This window comes from Pseudoliparis swirei, chromosome 20, assembly GCF_029220125.1.
Source record: "Pseudoliparis swirei isolate HS2019 ecotype Mariana Trench chromosome 20, NWPU_hadal_v1, whole genome shotgun sequence".
Taxonomy (NCBI): domain Eukaryota; kingdom Metazoa; phylum Chordata; class Actinopteri; order Perciformes; family Liparidae; genus Pseudoliparis; species Pseudoliparis swirei.
This window is the reverse complement of record NC_079407.1, coordinates 514,122-528,823: the sequence shown is the minus strand read 5'-3', so window position 1 is coordinate 528,823 and position 14,702 is coordinate 514,122. Positions and strand designations below refer to the sequence as shown.

At 51.6% G+C, this 14,702-nt stretch overlaps 3 protein-coding genes across 5 annotated transcripts in view; 2 read left to right on the top strand and 1 right to left on the bottom strand.

Annotated features, from left to right (window-relative positions):
* Positions 1-988: 988 nt before the first annotated feature.
* On the top strand, positions 989-2,961 carry LOC130210876 (uncharacterized). Its single transcript, XM_056441374.1, has 3 exons — positions 989-1,332; positions 1,503-1,622; positions 2,313-2,961. Exons 1-3 carry the CDS (start codon positions 1,108-1,110, stop codon positions 2,571-2,573), a joined length of 606 nt encoding a protein of 201 aa, XP_056297349.1. The 5' UTR covers positions 989-1,107; the 3' UTR covers positions 2,574-2,961.
* A 1,808-nt stretch (positions 2,962-4,769) lies between these two features.
* eif4h (eukaryotic translation initiation factor 4h) lies at positions 4,770-13,680 on the top strand. Of its 3 annotated transcripts, none has more exons than XM_056441552.1 (8): positions 4,770-4,876; positions 8,007-8,200; positions 8,269-8,333; positions 8,402-8,516; positions 8,994-9,071; positions 9,370-9,528; positions 9,631-9,811; positions 13,196-13,680. In XM_056441552.1, the coding sequence occupies exons 1-8, from the start codon at positions 4,812-4,814 to the stop codon at positions 13,206-13,208; spliced, it is 870 nt and encodes a 289-aa protein (XP_056297527.1). In that variant the 5' UTR covers positions 4,770-4,811; the 3' UTR covers positions 13,209-13,680. The 3 variants fall into 3 exon arrangements, with proteins under 3 accessions (XP_056297527.1, XP_056297528.1, XP_056297526.1); XM_056441553.1 differs by having other exon boundaries at positions 8,402-8,543; positions 9,631-9,746; XM_056441551.1 differs by having other exon boundaries at positions 8,402-8,543.
* The window catches only part of LOC130210683 (anoctamin-7-like), a 24,220-nt gene continuing 23,162 nt past the window's right edge, over positions 13,645-14,702 (bottom strand). The window contains exon 16 of the mRNA XM_056441166.1: positions 13,645-13,649. Coding sequence (XP_056297141.1) covers positions 13,645-13,649 — 5 coding nt within the window. The remainder of the gene's footprint in view (positions 13,650-14,702) is intronic.

Sequence of the window (14,702 nt, the reverse complement as noted above, 5' to 3'; positions counted from 1 at the left end):
AGAGTCTGACCTCCTTCAGCAGCCAGTAGAGTCTGACCTTCTCCTTTAGCAGCCAGTAGAGTCTGACCTTCTCCATCAGCAGCCAGTAGAGTCTGACCTCCATCAGCAGCCAGTAGAGTCTGACCTTCTCCTTTAGCAGCCAGTAGAGTCTGACCTTCTCCCTCAGCAGCCAGTAGAGTCTGACCTCCATCAGCAGCCAGTAGAGTCTGACCTTCTCCTTCAGCAGCCAGTAGAGTCTGACCTTCTCCTTTAGCAGCCAGTAGAGTCTGACCTTCTCCATCAGCAGCCAGTAGAGTCTGACCTTCTCCATCAGCAGCCAGTAGAGTCTGACCTCCATCAGAAGCCAGTAGAGTCTGACCTTCTCCTTTAGCAGCCAGTAGAGTCTGACCTTCTCCTTCAGCAGCCAGTAGAGTCTGACCTTCTCCTTCAGCAGCCAGTAGAGTCTGACCATCAGCAGCCAGTAGAGTCTGACCTCCTTCAGCAGCCAGTAGAGTCTGACCTTCTCCTTTAGCGGCCAGTAGAGTCTGACATTCTCCATCAGCAGCCAGTAGAGTCTGACCTTCTCCTTCACCAGCCAGTAGAGTCTGACCTTCTCCTTCAGCAGCCAGTAGAGTCTGACCTTCTCCTTCAGCAGCCAGTAGAGTCTGACCTTCTCTTTTAGCAGCCAGTAGAGTCTGACCTTCTCCTTCAGCAGCCAGTAGAGTCTGACCTTCTCCTTTAGCAGCCAGTAGAGTCTGACCTTCTCCATCAGCAGCCAGTAGAGTCTGACCTTCTCCTTTAGCAGCCAGTAGAGTCTGACCTTCTCCATCAGCAGCCAGTAGAGTCTGACCTCCATCAGCAGCCAGTAGAGTCTGACCTTCTCCTTCAGCAGCCAGTAGAGTCTGACCTTCTCCTTTAGCAGCCAGTAGAGTCTGACCTTCTCCTTCTCCTGCTCCAGGCCTTCCTCATCGCCTTCACCTCCTCCTTCCTCCCGCGGCTCTACTACGGCTACACCCGCGACGCGACGCTGAGCGGCTTCATCAACTTCACCCTCGCTACGTCACCACAGAACTACAGCCGCACGCAGGCGGCCTGCAGGTCCACGCTGCCGCGGATGTGTTGTTGTTGATGTTGTTGTTGATGTCGTCATTTTTGTTGTTGTTGATGTTGACGTTGTTGATGTTGTTGTTAATGTTGTCGATGTTGTCGTCGTTGTTGTTGTTGATGTTGTTGTTGTTGTTAATGTTGTTGTTGCCCTGCAGGTATTCAGGTCTCAGGAATGCAGACGGTGAATACCTCCCAGAATACTTTCACCTTCTCGCCATCCGGCTGACGTTTGTCATTGTGTTTGAGGTCAGGAAACATCTAGAACCTACAGAACCTACAGAACCTCTACATCTAGAACCTCTACATCTAGAACCTACAGAACCTCTACATCTAGAACCTCTACATCTAGAACCTACAGAACCTCTACATCTAGAACCTCTACATCTAGAGCAGCATGTTCTCCTGCTCCTCCTCAGCACGTGGTCTTCTCCATCGGCCTGCTCATCGACCTGCTGGTGCCGGATGTCCCTGAGGAGGTTCTGATGAAGATGAAGAGGGAACACTACATGGCCAAACAGGCTCTGGCAGAGAACCAGGTGAGCACTCTGTGGTCAGGAGAACCCGGTGAGCACTCTGTGGTCAGGAGAACCAGGTGAGCACTCTGTGGTCAGGAGAACCAGGTGAGCACTCTGTGGTCAGGAGAACCAGGTGAGCACTCTGTGGTCAGGAGAACCCGGTGAGCACTCTGTGGTCAGGAGAACCAGGTGAGCACTCTGTGGTCAGGAGAACCAGGTGAGCACTCTGTGGTCAGGAGAACCCGGTGAGCACTCTGTGGTCAGGAGAACCAGGTGAGCACTCTGTGGTCAGGAGAACCCGGTGAGCACTCTGTGGTCAGGAGAACCAAGTAGAGCACTCTGTGGTCAGGAGAACCAGGTGAGCACTCTGTGGTCAGGAGAACCCGGTGAGCACTCTGTGGTCAGGAGAACCAAGTAGAGCACTCTGTGGTCAGGAGAACCAAGTAGAGCACTCTGTGGTCAGGAGAACCAGGTGAGCACTCTGTGGTCAGGAGAACCAAGTAGAGCACTCTGTGGTCAGGAGAACCAGGTGAGCACTCTGTGGTCAGGAGAACCCGGTGAGCACTCTGTGGTCAGGAGAACCAGGTGAGCACTCTGTGGTCAGGAGAACCCGGTGAGCACTCTGTGGTCAGGAGAACCTGGTCTGTGTTCTCCTTGGTTCTGTGTAAGCGGGCTCGCTCCGGCCCGGTGACGGTTCCTTTCTGCCTCCAGGTTCTGGGGAAGTCCCTGATCCCCGGCGCAAGGGACGCCCGGTCTACAGCGCCGGCCTCCAGAGCGTCAGGCCGCCGCCCACAGAGCGTCAGGCCGCCGCCCACAGAGCGTCAGGCCACCGCCCACAGAGCATCAGGCCGCCGCCCACAGAGCGTTAGGCCACCGCCCACAGAGCATCAGGCCGCCGCCCACAGAGCGTCAGGCCACCGCCCACAGAGCGTCAGGCCACCGCCCAGCAGCCCCGACCCGACTCACCTCTGATGCTCCCTTACGACACGACCTCAAGGGGCCCTGAACCTGGTCTACAGGGGCCCTGAACCTGGTCTATAGGGGCCCTGAACCTGGTCTACAGGGGCCCTGAACCTGGTCTACAGGGACCCTGAACCTGGTCTACAGGGGCCCTGAACCTGGTCTACAGGGACCCTGAACCTGGTCTACAGGGGCCCTGAACCTGGTCTATAGGGGCCCTGAACCTGGTCTACAGGGGCCCTGAACCTGGTCTACAGGGGCCCTGAACCTGGTCTACAGGGGCCCTGCACCTGGTCTATAGGGTCCCTGAACCTGGTCTACAGGGGCCCTGAACCTGGTCTACAGGGGCCCTGAACCTGGTCTACAGGGGCCCTGAACTCTAAGACTCCCTAAGGCAGCATCTGGTCCCCATGTCACCCTTTATGGATGTATGTACATATATATAAATATATATATATATATGTATATACATATATATAAATATATGCATTTATATACATATGTATATATATGTATATATATATACATATATATAAATATATGCATTTATATACATATGTATATATATACATATATGTATATATATACATATATATAAATATATGCATTTATATACATATGTATATATATACATATATATATGTATGTATATACATATATATGTATAAATATATATATTTAGATATTTATCTCTATATATACATATATATATATGTATATGTATACATATATGTATATATGTAGATATATATTTATATGTATATATATACATATATATATGTATATATATGTATATATATATATGTAGATATATATTTATATGTATATGTACAGTAGTCAGGAGACGAACCTTCGGTTCTAAGTAAAGTCTTTACTTTACGTCATGCTTTATGTGTCAAACCTGCTTCTCTCTCCTGACCACCAGGGGGCGACTCCTCTGGTTGTATAGAATTCTAAACTTTGTGTCATTCTTTGTTAAATCAAACATAACAAATGTCTTTGTCACCGTTGACGACCATCCACATTTATACTGAAGTAATATCCCATAATATTCTGTGTGATTCTCCATCTACGAGACTCCTTTGCGTCCTTGAGTGACCTCTAAGTGACCTGCACACATGAAGCTCATATATATATATATATATAATATAATATATAAAGTATTTACAGTTTTAGGTCTTATACACTGTTCCTCTTGAGCAAACATCACTTGTTTATCTTAAATATTCTCTAATATCACTGAATGTGTAATTATCATGTTGTTACACATCTTCCATGATTTTAGTTAGTTAATAATCTTGAATAATAACGGCAGTAATTGGAGCTATTTGTTGCACTTTACTTCATGTTAACAGGTATTATTAATATGTTTCTGTTATTGTTTATACACATTTAATGTTCTTCTTTGGTTTTCCTGGTAGACTCCAGGCCACTGCTGCCCCCTGCTGGATTCTACCTTTATGTGTGAAATCATGACTTATAACTTATGACTTACTTTATATTTGTAGGTATTAAACCTGTTTCATTGTAAGATTTCAATAAACAGTTGAGCCTGTTTGTCTTCTGGCCCTTTGATTGACTTTTGACCTTTCCCTTCTACTCTGAACTTCCTGTCACGGTTCCCACTCGGTCCATCTTAATAACATTACGTCATGAATCTGATACAGAATAATTCACTTTCACTGGCATCACTCTCTTACCGTCACTCTGGTGGATAAACCTTAAACTACAAGTATAACTGTTCTTAAAACTTTTTATAATTATTCATTCAACAATTGAGCAAGAACAATTTACTAATGTGTCAACAAGAAACGGCAAAATATATTTATTTATTTATTAATATATTTAACTACAGTTAAACTAACCAAAGAAAGAAAAAAAATAGAAAAGAGCACAACATTAAAATAAAAGAAGACACTGAGGCACAAACTGTGATTGTAAAACTACAAACATATTCATTCCTGTTCTTTCAGAGTTTTTACATTCATCAGACTTTGTGTAAAAACCCACGAAGAGGTCTTCAGCCTGTAACGCTGTCCGGGTCCGTGAGTGAGTCGCTGATGTTCTGACGGAGAGAATGAAGACTGTTCATAAAGATCAGGAGGACAACATGGCGTGCACGCGGAGCCGTGCACGCGCAGCCTCTCGCTGGGGCCGTGGTGGAGTTTGCCGGTCAGGCGCTGCGCGGACACCTCAGCCCGCTGCGCGTGTGACGTGAAGGACCTCCTCCTCCGACACACAGCAGCAGCAATGGCGGACCACGACAACTACGACGAGCGGGATCGGGTCTACCAAAGCTTCGGCGGCGGCAGAGGGTGAGTCTCCGACCCCGCGCGGGGCTCCGACCGGGCGTCCTGGTTACACTAACTCCTGGACGGACGCTGTTTTCCCGCCACTTTCTGCCCCCACGAGCCTCAACGCCGGGCGAGCCGGAGGCCCCGGAGCTCGTGCCCGCCCGGCGCTTGTTCTACGGGGCGGGCGCGAGCGAGCGGAGGCCTGGGGAGCGGTGGCAGGAAACACCGTGGTCCCGGAGCTCACGAGCTCACTGACACCGAGACATGCGTCGGGGATCTGTGCCCAACAGACGGGTTTCTGTCGGTAACAGTGAGCCCGTGAAGCCGGAAAGGAGGCCGGTGGAGGTGGGGCTGCTGCGGCTGCTGCGGCTGCATCATGTGGCCCGCATGGCTGCATCATGTGGCCCGCATGGCTGCATCATGTGGCCCGCATGGCTGCATCATGTGGCCCGCATGGCTGCATCATGTGGCCCGCATGGCTGCATCATGTGGCCCGCATGGCTGCATCATGTGGCCCGCATGGCTGCATCATGTGGCGGAAGCTCCATGCACGTCGTTCCCAACACGGCGGGTCGACCCCCGGTGGTTCGGGGTGTCGGTCCGGTCGCAGTTCCCTCGGGCGGGTTTCAGGGAGCTACCGGTGTTAAAGCGAACCTGGTGAAAGACGTGCTTCATGGTGATAACAGGAGAAAATGTCCTCCTAATCACGTGATCCACTTCATCATCATCAAAAGATGATAGCATTGCATCATCGATTGTCTTATTGATCGATCCGAGTCAGCAGTTAATCAACCGATAACCCATAAGTCAGTTATAAGTAAAAAGAGATTAAACACAATTTAATAGATTTAACATTGTCGTGATAAAGACACGTAATAATAGACACGTCGCGAGAAAAACACGTAATAATAGACACGTCGCGAGAAAAACACGTAATAATGGACGCTTCGTGATAAAAACACGTAATAATAGACGCGTCTGTTTCCCATGATGCTCTCTGGCTGCCCCTCTGTTTCCCATGATGCTCTCTGCTTGACCCTCTGTTTCCCATGATGCTCTCTGGCTGACCCTCTGTTTCCCATGATGCTCTCTGGCTGCCCCTCTGTTTCCCATGATGCTCTCTGCCTGACCCTCTGTTTCCCATGATGCTCTCTGGCTGCCCCTCTGTTTCCCATGATGCTCTCTGGCTGCCCCTCTGTTTCCCATGATGCTCTCTGGCTGCCCCTCTGTTTCCCATGATGCTCTCTGCTTGACCCTCTGTTTCCCATGATGCTCTCTGGCTGACCCTCTGTTTCCCATGATGCTCTCTGGCTGCCCCTCTGTTTCCCATGATGCTCTCTGCCTGACCCTCTGTTTCCCATGATGCTCTCTGGCTGCCCCTCTGTTTCCCATGATGCTCTCTGGCTGCCCCTCTGTTTCCCATGATGCTCTCTGGCTGCCCCTCTGTTTCCCATGATGCTCTCTGCCTGACCCTCTTGTTTCCCATGATGCTCTCTGGCTGACCCTCTGTTTCCCATGATGCTCTCTGCTTGACCCTCTGTTTCCCATGATGCTCTCTGGCTGCCCCTCTGTTTCCCATGATGCTCTCTGCCTGACCCTCTTGTTTCCCATGATGCTCTCTGGCTGCCCCTCTGTTTCCCATGATGCTCTCTGGCTGCCCCTCTGTTTCCCATGATGCTCTCTGGCTGCCCCTCTGTTTCCCATGATGCTCTCTGCTTGACCCTCTTGTTTCCCATGATGCTCTCTGGCTGCCCCTCTGTTTCCCATGATGCTCTCTGGCTGCCCCTCTGTTTCCCATGATGCTCTCTGGCTGCCCCTCTGTTTCCCATGATGCTCTCTGCTTGACCCTCTGTTTCCCATGATGCTCTCTGCTTGACCCTCTTGTTTCCCATGATGCTCTCTGCTTGACCCTCTTGTTTCCCATGATGCTCTCTGGCTGCCCCTCTGTTTCCCATGATGCTCTCTGGCTGCCCCTCTGTTTCCCATGATGCTCTCTGCCTGACCCTCTTGTTTCCCATGATGCTCTCTGCTTGACCCTCTGTTTCCCATGATGCTCTCTGCTTGACCCTCTTGTTTCCCATGATGCTCTCTGGCTGCCCCTCTGTTTCCCATGATGCTCTCTGCTTGACCCTCTGTTTCCCATGATGCTCTCTGGCTGCCCCTCTGTTTCCCATGATGCTCTCTGCCTGACCCTCTGTTTCCCATGATGCTCTCTGCTTGACCCTCTGTTTCCCATGATGCTCTCTGGCTGCCCCTCTGTTTCCCATGATGCTCTCTGGCTGCCCCTCTGTTTCCCATGATGCTCTCTGCTTGACCCTCTGTTTCCCATGATGCTCTCTGCTTGACCCTCTGTTTCCCATGATGCTCTCTGGCTGCCCCTCTGTTTCCCATGATGCTCTCTGGCTGCCCCTCTGTTTCCCATGATGCTCTCTGCCTGACCCTCTGTTTCCCATGATGCTCTCTGCTTGACCCTCTGTTTCCCATGATGCTCTCTGGCTGCCCCTCTGTTTCCCATGATGCTCTCTGGCTGCCCCTCTGTTTCCCATGATGCTCTCTGCTTGACCCTCTGTTTCCCATGATGCTCTCTGGCTGCCCCTCTGTTTCCCATGATGCTCTCTGCCTGACCCTCTGTTTCCCATGATGCTCTCTGCTTGACCCTCTGTTTCCCATGATGCTCTCTGGCTGCCCCTCTGTTTCCCATGATGCTCTCTGCCTGACCCTCTGTTTCCCATGATGCTCTCTGGCTGCCCCTCTGTTTCCCATGATGCTCTCTGGCTGACCCTCTGTTTCCCATGATGCTCTCTGGCTGCCCCTCTGTTTCCCATGATGCTCTCTGGCTGCCCCTCTGTTTCCCATGATGCTCTCTGCTTGACCCTCTGTTTCCCATGATGCTCTCTGGCTGCCCCTCTGTTTCCCATGATGCTCTCTGGCTGCCCCTCTGTTTCCCATGATGCTCTCTGCCTGACCCTCTGTTTCCCATGATGCTCTCTGGCTGCCCCTCTGTTTCCCATGATGCTCTCTGCTTGACCCTCTTGTTTCCCATGATGCTCTCTGCTTGACCCTCTGTTTCCCATGATGCTCTCTGCTTGACCCTCTGTTTCCCATGATGCTCTCTGCTTGACCCTCTGTTTCCCATGATGCTCTCTGGCAGGCCCCGCCCCGGCGGCGGCGGTGGCGGCGGCGGCAGGAAGCCCCAGAAGGACCTGCCCAGCGAGCCGCCCTTCACGGCCTACGTGGGCAACCTGCCCTTCAACACGGTGCAGGGAGACATCGACATCATCTTCAAGGAGCTCCACATGCGCAGCGTCCGATTGGTCCGCGACAAGGAGACGGACAAGTTCAAAGGTGTGCGTGTGTGCGTGTGTGCGTGTGTGTGTGTGTGTGTGTGTGTTCACCATGTGTGTGTGTCTCAGGGTTCTGCTACGTGGAGTTCGAGGACGTGGAGTCTCTCAAAGAAGCTCTGACCTACGACGGCGCTGTGAGTATCAACACACACACCTAGTCAAGCTCCACAGGCCGTGTCTGACCTCTGACCTCTGACCCCAGCTGTTAGACCAGAGGTCCCTGCGGGTGGACATCGCTGAGGGGAGGAAGCAGGAGCGAGGAGGAGGAGGGGGGGGAGGGGGCAGCGGCTTCGGCTTCAGGAAAGACGACGGCAGAGGTATGAACGCCGAAGACCACGCAGGAAGTAGGTGACATGCCCGCCACTGGTCCCTCCTCCTCGTGTGATGCTTTGACGAGGAGGAGGAGGAGTAAGACTCTTCATCCTGTCCTCATCTCATCCCCCTCCCACACACACACACACACACACACACCTGGTCTGGAGGTTAACACAAAGATTCAGTCGGCTGCCTCTAACAAGCTCCGCCTCCTCAGAGATGCTCCTCAGCCCCTTCAAGGAGGACGCTCTACCTCTCTCCTCTTCCTCCCCTCCTCCTGTTTCTCCTCTCTCCACTTTCTCCTCTTCTTCCTCTATCCTGTCTCTCCTCTCTCCTCTACCTCCCCTCTCCTCCTCCTGTTTCTCCTCTCCTCCTTTCTCCTCTTCTTACTCTATCCTGTTTCTCCTCTTCCTCCTCTCTCCTGTTTTGCTTCTCCTCCCCCACCCCCCCTCAGTGTTAACTCCCCCTGTCCCCTGCAGGACGAGGAGGGTTCCCAGGATCTTCCAGAGGAGGGCGTGATGAGGACTTCGGCCAGCAGGGGGAGCTGAGCAGCTCAGGTTGGACATTAGCCGACCAATCAGAAGAGAGATGCTGTTGATGATCAGCGCTAACGGTTTCTATTGACCATTGAGACCCGATGCTAAGCTAAGCCGGCTAACGGTCACGTGACCTCTAGAGGTCAACGACCCCATAGCACCTCCCCGGTGTTTTCCCGTCTGTGTCTCACCCGTCTGTGTCTCACCCGTCTGTGTCTCACCCGTCTGTCTCACCCGTCTGTGTCTCACCCGTCTGTGTCTCACCCGTCTGTGTCTCACCCGTCTGTGTCTCACCCGTCTGTGTCTCACCCGTCTGTAGGTTTCAGTGACGGGGGCCGAGCCGGCGGTCGCCTTGGGGACCGGAGGGGGGGCGGTGGAGGACCAGGAGCCGGGGGACCAGGAGGACCCCCCCGCTCCAGAGACATGGGACCCCCCCGCGGAGGAGGACCAGCGCCGGACTTCAGGGAACCGTCTGATGGTGACCACTTCCTGTTTGAGCCACTTCCTGTTTGAGCTCAGTGCACCATGAACACAGCATGACGCTAACCGTGTCCCTCGCTCTGTCTCTCTCTCTCTACAGAGGAGCGGGCCCAGAGGCCCCGCCTCCAGCTGAAGCCCCGCACCGTCGCCGCGCCGCTCAACCAGGTGGCCAACCCAAACTCTGCCATCTTCGGTGGAGCCAAGCCCAGAGAGGAGGTGAAGCCCCTTGAGGGGGAGGGAGGAGAAGGGGAGGGAGGAGCGATAGGAGAGGATGGAGGAGGGTAAGTAAGAGGGGGAGGGAGGGGACACCTTTAGTTAACGGCTCATCTGCGCCGCGTGTCACTGACTCCCTGTGGCCACTAGGTGGCGCTGTGACATGAGCCTGACTGACATGACACGCTGTGGTCAGATTGAGCCACTAGGGGTCGCTGTGGGCAGATTGAGCCACTAGGGGGCGCTGTGGGCAGATTGAGCCACTAGGGGGTGCTGTGGGCAGATTGAGCCACTAGGGGGTGCTGTGGGCAGATTGAGCCACTAGGGGGTGCTGTGGGCAGATTGAGCCACTAGGGGGCGCTGTGGGCAGATTGAGACACTAGGGGGCGCTGTGGGCAAATTGAGCCACTAGGGGTCGCTGTGGACAGATTGAGCCACTAGGGGCTGCTGTGGGCAGATTGAGCCACTAGGGGGCGCTGTGGGCAGATTGAGCCACTAGGGGGTGCTGTGGGCAGATTGAGCCACTAGGGGGCGCTGTGGGCAGATTGAGCCACTAGGGGGTGCTGTGGGCAGATTGAGCCACTAGGGGGTGCTGTGGACAGACTGAGCCACCAGGGGTGCTGTGGGCTGGACTGGGCAGATTGAGCCACCAGGGGTGCTGTGGGCAGATTGAACCACTAGGGCGCTGTGGGCAGATTGAGCCACTGGGGGTGCTGACTGAGCCACCAGGCTGGGCAGATTGAGCCACTAGGGGCGCTGTGGGCAGATTGAGCCACCAGGGCTGTGGGCAGATTGAGCCACCAGGGGTGCTGTGACAGACTGAGCCACGGGGTGCTGTGGGCGGATTGAGCCACTAGGGGGCGCTGTGGGCAGATTGAGCCACTAGGGGGCGCTGTGGGCAGATTGAGCCACTAGGGCAGGGGTGGGCAAACTTTTTGCCCTGCAGGCCACAATGGGTTCTAAAATGTGACAGAGGGGCCGGGCCAGGAGCATTTGGACACGCAATGTAATTTATTAAACCTGGAGATTGCGTCTGTTTTTTTTACATTTCAATTTAAGGTGCAAAGTTAAAGTAATCAACATTTACTGGAAAGAGATCAATGGAATCACTTTCAACATTCAAAACAAAGTATTACCCAACGAAATCCTCAAACTCAATAATTTCTAATTGTTTTAAACCCCGCAAAATAATGGACGGATTGTCCTGAGATACTGTATTAAATATCCTGCCTGCAGCAGAAACTAGGAAGGGGTCTTTAAATTGAGGGCGATGTGCGGCATCATCTGGTCAGCATGTGTATGAACCCGTCACAGACTGACAGCGCTTTACTCGAGAAAATATGACCCTAAAGCTGAAAATTGAAGTTCGATTTTTACAAATTCTTCATATCTCTACTGAAAACACACCTTTACTCATGTGGACGAACTGTTTTGGTGTTTGAAATTGGTTTACCAAAGGTCATAGGTTCACAAAAGCAGTGAAATATCTGAATACAATGCTAGATACATGTAATTGCACCTGTCCATCCTGGAGAGGGATCCTCCTCTGTTGTTCCTGATCCGATGTGAGGTCAAAGGTCAGGGATGTCTATATGTACAGATTGTAAAGCACTCCGAGACAAATTTGTGAAATTGGGCTCTACAAATAAACTGAATTGAATTTAATTAAATAAATGAGGAAAACCAAATTTTGTATTAACGTTTTTTGAGTAAAAATGATGTGGTCTGTCACACATTCACCAAAATGATAAAGATTGGACTGAGAAATGACTTCATATTGCAGATAAAGTTTCATGGGGTGTGTGCAAATAAGAAATGACCATTACATTTTTTTATTTTTATAAATATGTATTGTACATTTAAAAATATTCTACATTATATACATGTTGAGAAATAGAAAACAGAACACAACTATTGACACAGACTATTTACAATATGTCTTCACTATAATAACATCATGTCATCGTGTCACGAGACCTCTCTGCTGGCCGGGCAGGTGGAGCTGCAGGCGCTTGTGAATCCTCTCTGTAAAATACAAGACTAGTCAGCACCATGCACAAATTCTGGACACCGGGACGGACACCGTGACACGTAACGTGTAGTAAAGACTCTTACCCGGTCCAAGTGGACCTCTTCTGGCTGCTTGTTCCTCGTGGCTCTGCAGCCCCTCCAGGCTCCGCGCTGCTCGCCAAAAACACTGCAGCTGTTTCTAAATGAGCCTCACCTGTGTGGTGGGCGGGTCCTTTGTGATTTACTGAGTGCTCATTGGTTGTTTTTTTCGCAAAATGTTGACAGACAAACGGATTGACAAATCATGGTGAAGGGTTTCGTGTGACGAGTTCTTTCGCAACGCACACAGGAAGTAAACAAAGTCGCGATTTGGACAAGTTCATGGGCGTATTAAAAGCCTAATGGGCGGATGTGTCTCATGGGCCCCCGGGCACGTGGTTGCCCATGTCTGCACTAGGGGGTGCTGTGGGCAGATTGAGCCACTAGGGGGTGCTGTGGGCAGATTGAGCCACTAGGGGGTGCTGTGGACAGATTGAGCCACTAGGGGGCGCTGTGGGCAGATTGAGCCACTAGGGGGTGCTGTGGGCAGATTGAGCCACTAGGGGGTGCTGTGGACAGATTGAGCCACTAGGGGGCACTGTGGGCAGATTGAGCCACTAGGGGGCACTGTGGGCAGATTGAGCCACTAGGGGGCACTGTGGGCAGATTGAGCCACTAGGGGGTGCTGTGGGCAGATTGAACCACTAGGGGGCGCTGTGGGCAGATTGAACCACTAGGGGGTGCTGTGGGCAGATTGAACCACTAGGGGGCACTGTGGGCAGATTGAACCACTAGGGGGTGCTGTGGGCAGATTGAGCCACTAGGGGGTGCTGTGGGCAGATTGAACCACTAGGGGGCGCTGTGGGCAGATTGAGCCACTAGGGGGCGCTGTGGGCAGATTGAGCCACTAGGGGGTGCTGTGGGCAGATTGAGCCACTAGGGGGCACTGTGGGCAGATTGAACCACTAGGGGGTGCTGTGGTCGTCCAGGGGACACGCTGAGGACACGTGTACACACATGCAGCACGCCCCCTGGTGGTCACACTGTGGAGCACATGATGACGTCATGAGCTTTAACAACAAGACACGCCCCTCATCAGCTTAACACAATGAGGTCACACACACCAGGAGACACACACACACACACACCAGGAGAGACACACACACACCAGGATGTGTTTGTGGAATAAAACAAAAATCAGAGAAAAAGAATCCCAGAGACCTCACTGGAGTCATCTAGGACTCTTCTTCACTCTTCTTCACTCTTTTTCACTCTACTTTACTCTTCATCACTTCATCACTTGTGTCTCTGGCCAAACCAACGTGTCTCGTCCAATCAGATTTCAGAAGAGCTCGTCGTCTGAGTGTCTCTCTGTTTTCATCCCTCTCTCTCTCCCTCCCCAGGGTCCCTAATTGATCACACAGCAAGGAAGGAGGACAGAGGAAGGAGGACAGAGGAAGGAGGGAGGAGGGACACAACGTGATGACAAACAGGATGTAGAAATGATTTAGTTTGCTGTTATTGGTAATTTGTTCCTCTGTCTTTGAATGCAGCACTGACTCCCCCCCCCCCCCCCCGTCAGTGTGCGTCTTGTAGAGCGACTCACCAATAAAGTGTTTTGTAAAGAAGTTTGAATGAACTGCAGAAGTCCAAATTATTGTTATTATGGTCCTTTACATCGATGACGTCATCCCTGCACTTCAACTGCAACCTGCTGACGTGGACCAGGTCTAGGACCCAGGCCCTGGGTCCTAGACCTGGACCTGGTCCTGGTCCAGGTCCCGGTCCTGGTCTGGGTGTTTGCTTTACTGTATAGAAGAAAAACTACGGCTGTTAACTTTACTTTGTTTTCCTAAACTGTTTATGGCAATAAAACTCAACACCGTCACCATGCCTCCTACCTCCTTCTACGGCTCCTAGAGGAACCTCGTCTCCTTACTCTATCTCTAAGGCTCCTACAGAGGAACCTCATCTCCTTACCGTATCTCTAAGGCTCCTAGAGGAACCTCATCTCCTTACTCTATCTCTAAGGCTCCTACAGAGGAACCTCATCTCCTTCCTCTATCTCTAAGGCTCCTAGAGGAACCTCATCTCCTTACCCTATCTCTAAGGCTCCTAGAGGAACCTCATCTCCTTCCTCTATCTCTAAGGCTCCTAGAGGAACCTCATCTCCTTACTCTATCTCTAAGGCTCCCAGAGGAACCTCATCTCCTTACTCTCTCTAAGGCTCCTAGAGGAACCTCATCTCCTTACTCTATCTCTAAGGCTCCCAGAGGAACCTCATCTCCTTACTCTATCTCTAAGGCTCCTAGAGGAACCTCATCTCCTTCCTCTATCTCTAAGGCTCCTACAGAGGAACCTCATCTCCTTACTCTATCTCTAAGGCTCCTAGAGGAACCTGATCTCCTTACTCTATCTCTAAGGCTCCTACAGAGGAACCTCATCTCCTTCCTCTATCTCTAAGGCTCCTACAGAGGAACCTCATCTCCTTCCTCTATCTCTAAGGCTCCTAGAGGAACCTCATCTCCTTACTCTATCTCTAAGGCTCCTAGAGGAACCTCATCTCCTTACTCTATCTCTAAGGCTCCTAGAGGAACCTCATCTCCTTAATCTATCTCTACGGCTCATAGAGGAACCTCATCTCCTTCCTCTATCTCTAAGGCTCCTAGAGGAACCTCGTCTCCTTACTCTATCTCTAAGGCTCCTAGAGGAACCTCATCTCCTTACTCTATCTCTAAGGCTCCTAGAGGAACCTCATCTCCTTACTCTATCTCTAAGGCTCCTAGAGGAACCTCATCTCCTTCCTCTATCTCTAAGGCTCCTACAGAGGAACCTCATCTCCTTACTCTATCTCTAAGGCTCCTAGAGGAACCTCATCTCCTTACTCTATCTCTAAGGCTCCTAGAGGGA